The 3,021-nt window shown below is 55.9% G+C and overlaps 1 protein-coding gene across 1 annotated transcript in view; it reads right to left on the reverse strand.

Annotated features, from left to right (window-relative positions):
- The window catches only part of LOC103769547 (fibrillin-2-like), a gene marked incomplete at both ends in the record, with an annotated part of 30,098 nt that overhangs the window by 12,174 nt on the left and 14,903 nt on the right, over positions 1 to 3,021 (reverse strand). Inside the window, 1 exon segment of the mRNA XM_008936758.1 lies at positions 2,777 to 2,904. Coding sequence (XP_008935006.1) covers positions 2,777 to 2,904 — 128 coding nt within the window.

A 3,021-nucleotide genomic window follows, 5' to 3' on the forward strand; every position in this document is an offset into this window, starting at 1 on the left:
TCAGCCCTCAAATCCTGGGTTCAGTTTTGGGCCCCTCACTCCAAGAAGGACCTTGAGGGGCTGGAGCGTGGCCAGAGAAGGGCAACAAAGCTGGGGATGGGTCTAGAGCCCAAGTGTGGGGAGGAGCAGCTGAGGGAGCTGGGGGTGCTGAGCCTGGAGCAAAGGAGGCTCAGGGGAGACCTTCTGGCTCTGCCCAGCTCCTGACAGGAGCCTGGAGCCAGGGGGGGGGCGGGCTAGGCTCCCAAGGAACAAGGGACAGGACAAGAGGGAACAGCCTCAAGTTGCCCCAGGGGAGGTTGAGGTTGGAGCTGAGGAACAATTTCTTGCCCTGGAGGGTTGCCCAGGGCTGTGCCAGGCTGCCCAGGGCAGTGGTGGAGTCCCCACCCCTGGAGGGGTGTCCAGGCCGTGGAGATGTGGGGTGAGGGACACGGGGCAGTGGGGACCTGGCAGTGCTGGGTTAGTAGTTGGACTGGATGATCTGAAAGGTCTCTTCCAACCCAGCAATTCAGTGATTCTAGAATAAAGGCTTAGGTGGCATTGTGCAGATAAAAGATCAAACACAACATCCTTCTAGAACCCTGTCAGAAACCTCATTACTGAAAGAAGTCATCAGGCCACCAGTGGGGACTGGGACATTCTCAGTTTCTCAGCAACAGAGGAGGAGAAGGAGGAAGATGTTCAGGGTGAGCTGTGGTCACTCACACCACAAACTGCATGGAAAAGACACAACCCCTTGCCAGTGGCAGGGCAGCAGTTGAAAGAAGTCCCAGCAGAGGATCCAAGGTGAAAAAAATAAACCCATGGCCTTGAACCGTGCCACAGATTGATGTGGTTTGAAAGTCCAAGCCAAAGCACAAAGAGCAGAATATCAAGACTAGGTCAGTCAGACAAGTGTGTCTGGCTAGACAGATGAGAAGAGGAACATGGAATGCCAGGAATGAGAGGAGAGCAACAGTCTGGCTGCCTTCTTTGGAGATGTACTGAGGTACTGAGGTCATGGATGGGAGTTTTTTAAGCTACGAACAAGAATTCTTCAATTGAAACCAGATGAGCATCTGCCAGAATCAAAACAAGCATTGGCCAGAAGGGAGGAGCTGTGAAGAATTATCTGAGGATAAAGGACCATTAAATAGGCAGGTGAAAAAGGAGCCTTTAGAGTTATAAGTGGAAATAAGAGTGGGGTAGAAGAAGCAGATGGTCTACCAGAAGTTCTCATGAAGGACCTGAGCTGTGCAGATGTTTGAACTGGACAGGGGTTAATGATTCATGGGTGAGGCTGGTGTGAAACTGCTACAGATCCCAAGGAAAGGTGCAGGAAGTGCAAGAGTGGGTTAGGTGTCACATCTGAGTGATATCTCACCCCACACATGAGGAGCTTTAGAAAAGATTCAGTGGAAAGCAGCCCGAGGGAAAAAGGGACCACACAAAATAGCTACAAGATGAGAAAAGTTGTGCAATGAAAATCCCTGGAAGGGTTGAACGTATGAGATGAATGTCTGGAGATGGGTGGGAGGTTGGAGTGAGGATATGGAAATACTCAGTGGCAGAATAAAGAAGAGGAAGAATAAATAAGGGCAACGCAAGGCTGAAGAAGAAGGAGAAGGAGAGGAGATGACAAAGGGAAAGGCCAAGTGTGGATGAGAACTGGAGCTCCCAGCCCTGGAGCTGGAGCTGCTGGGCTGGCAGAGCTCCACGGTGTAGTAGCCAACCCCCAGTACAGAGGTTGCCATCTCCCTGTGCAGCAGGATCCTGTCCCAGCTCAGTGGCAGTGCCAGGGTGGAGTGCCAGAGCTGCTGGTGGCTGCAAGGAGAGGAAAGGTCAATGGCCAAGGTTTGGTGCATCTGAGCACATGAACAAGCACCAGATGAAAAAGGGACTACAGGGTCTCAGTCTGCTGTAAAAAATGAAGGCAACGTCACACCAAGTGTCCTCTGGGTAGAGCAAGCAGGAAAGGGGTGGGAAAGAACTTGAGGAAAGCTGCTTGGTGGCCCCATGGCTCCCAGCGTGGGCTCCCCTGGGGGCTCCCACAGCTGAGGTGACTGTGGCCAGGAGGTGGCAGGGCAGGACCAACGATGTCCCACCAGTGTCCTGGCAGGAAGAGCCCAGGGGGCTCCCCCACAGCCCTCCCTGATGCTGGCCTGGGCTGCCAGCCTCCTGCCCAGCTCCTGGGGCACCACCAGCCTGGGTGCTGAGCACAGGCTCTGGCCTCTGCTCCGGAGGGTCCTCATCAATACACAGCTCTGAGGGAAGGCTCCAAGTTTTGGCCCCGGGTCTGGCCACCTTCTCCAAGTCTGTCCTTGCTCTGTGGGGTCCAGGGACAGCGTGAGCCCCTTCTCTGATGGACTCTCAGCCCACGTAGGCAGAACTTCCACAGAGGCTCCAGCTCTGTCTCTTTGCCCTCTTGCTCTGGAGGGGTCTGGGGCTCAGGCCAAGGCTCACTGGGGCCGTGGCCTCTCCTTTGATGTTCTCCAGCTTAGAGACCCTGTGCTGTGTCTCATGAACTCCTGACTTTGCCACTGCTACCCCTGTGGTGCTCCCAGCTCCATGGCCACCCCTCCCCTCTCCACATCCCTCCCTTCAGCCCAGCTCCTCCTTTGCAATCAGACCAAGGCAGAAGACTCCACCCTGGGGGAGCAAGAGCTGCCAGGGACCCCCACAGCTCCCAGAAGCTCCTTGGCACGAAGCCCTTTACCAGATCCAGCCCCAACCTCTTCCTTCTTCTCCTGCAGAAGCGGGAGGGTGCTGCCCTGCCCCGGGGGGGGGACAGGTCCTTCCCCATGCAGTTCTTCATCATCATGAAGCCACTCTCATAGCCCTCGAAGCACTCGCACTCGAAGCTGCCCGGGGTGTTGACACAGGTGCCATGGCCACACAGGTCTGGTGAGATGCGGCACTCGTCGATGTCTGGGGGGGGTGAAGGCCAGTGAGTGGAGTGAGAGGGTGGCCCACAGCACCTCTACAGCTGGCACTGGGCTGCCCCCAGCTCAGGGAACCAGCACTGGTGGGTCTGACCCAGCAGAC

The sequence above is a fragment of the Merops nubicus genome, unplaced genomic scaffold, assembly GCF_000691845.1.
Source record: "Merops nubicus isolate BGI_N331 unplaced genomic scaffold, ASM69184v1 scaffold19703, whole genome shotgun sequence".
NCBI classification, from domain to species: domain Eukaryota; kingdom Metazoa; phylum Chordata; class Aves; order Coraciiformes; family Meropidae; genus Merops; species Merops nubicus.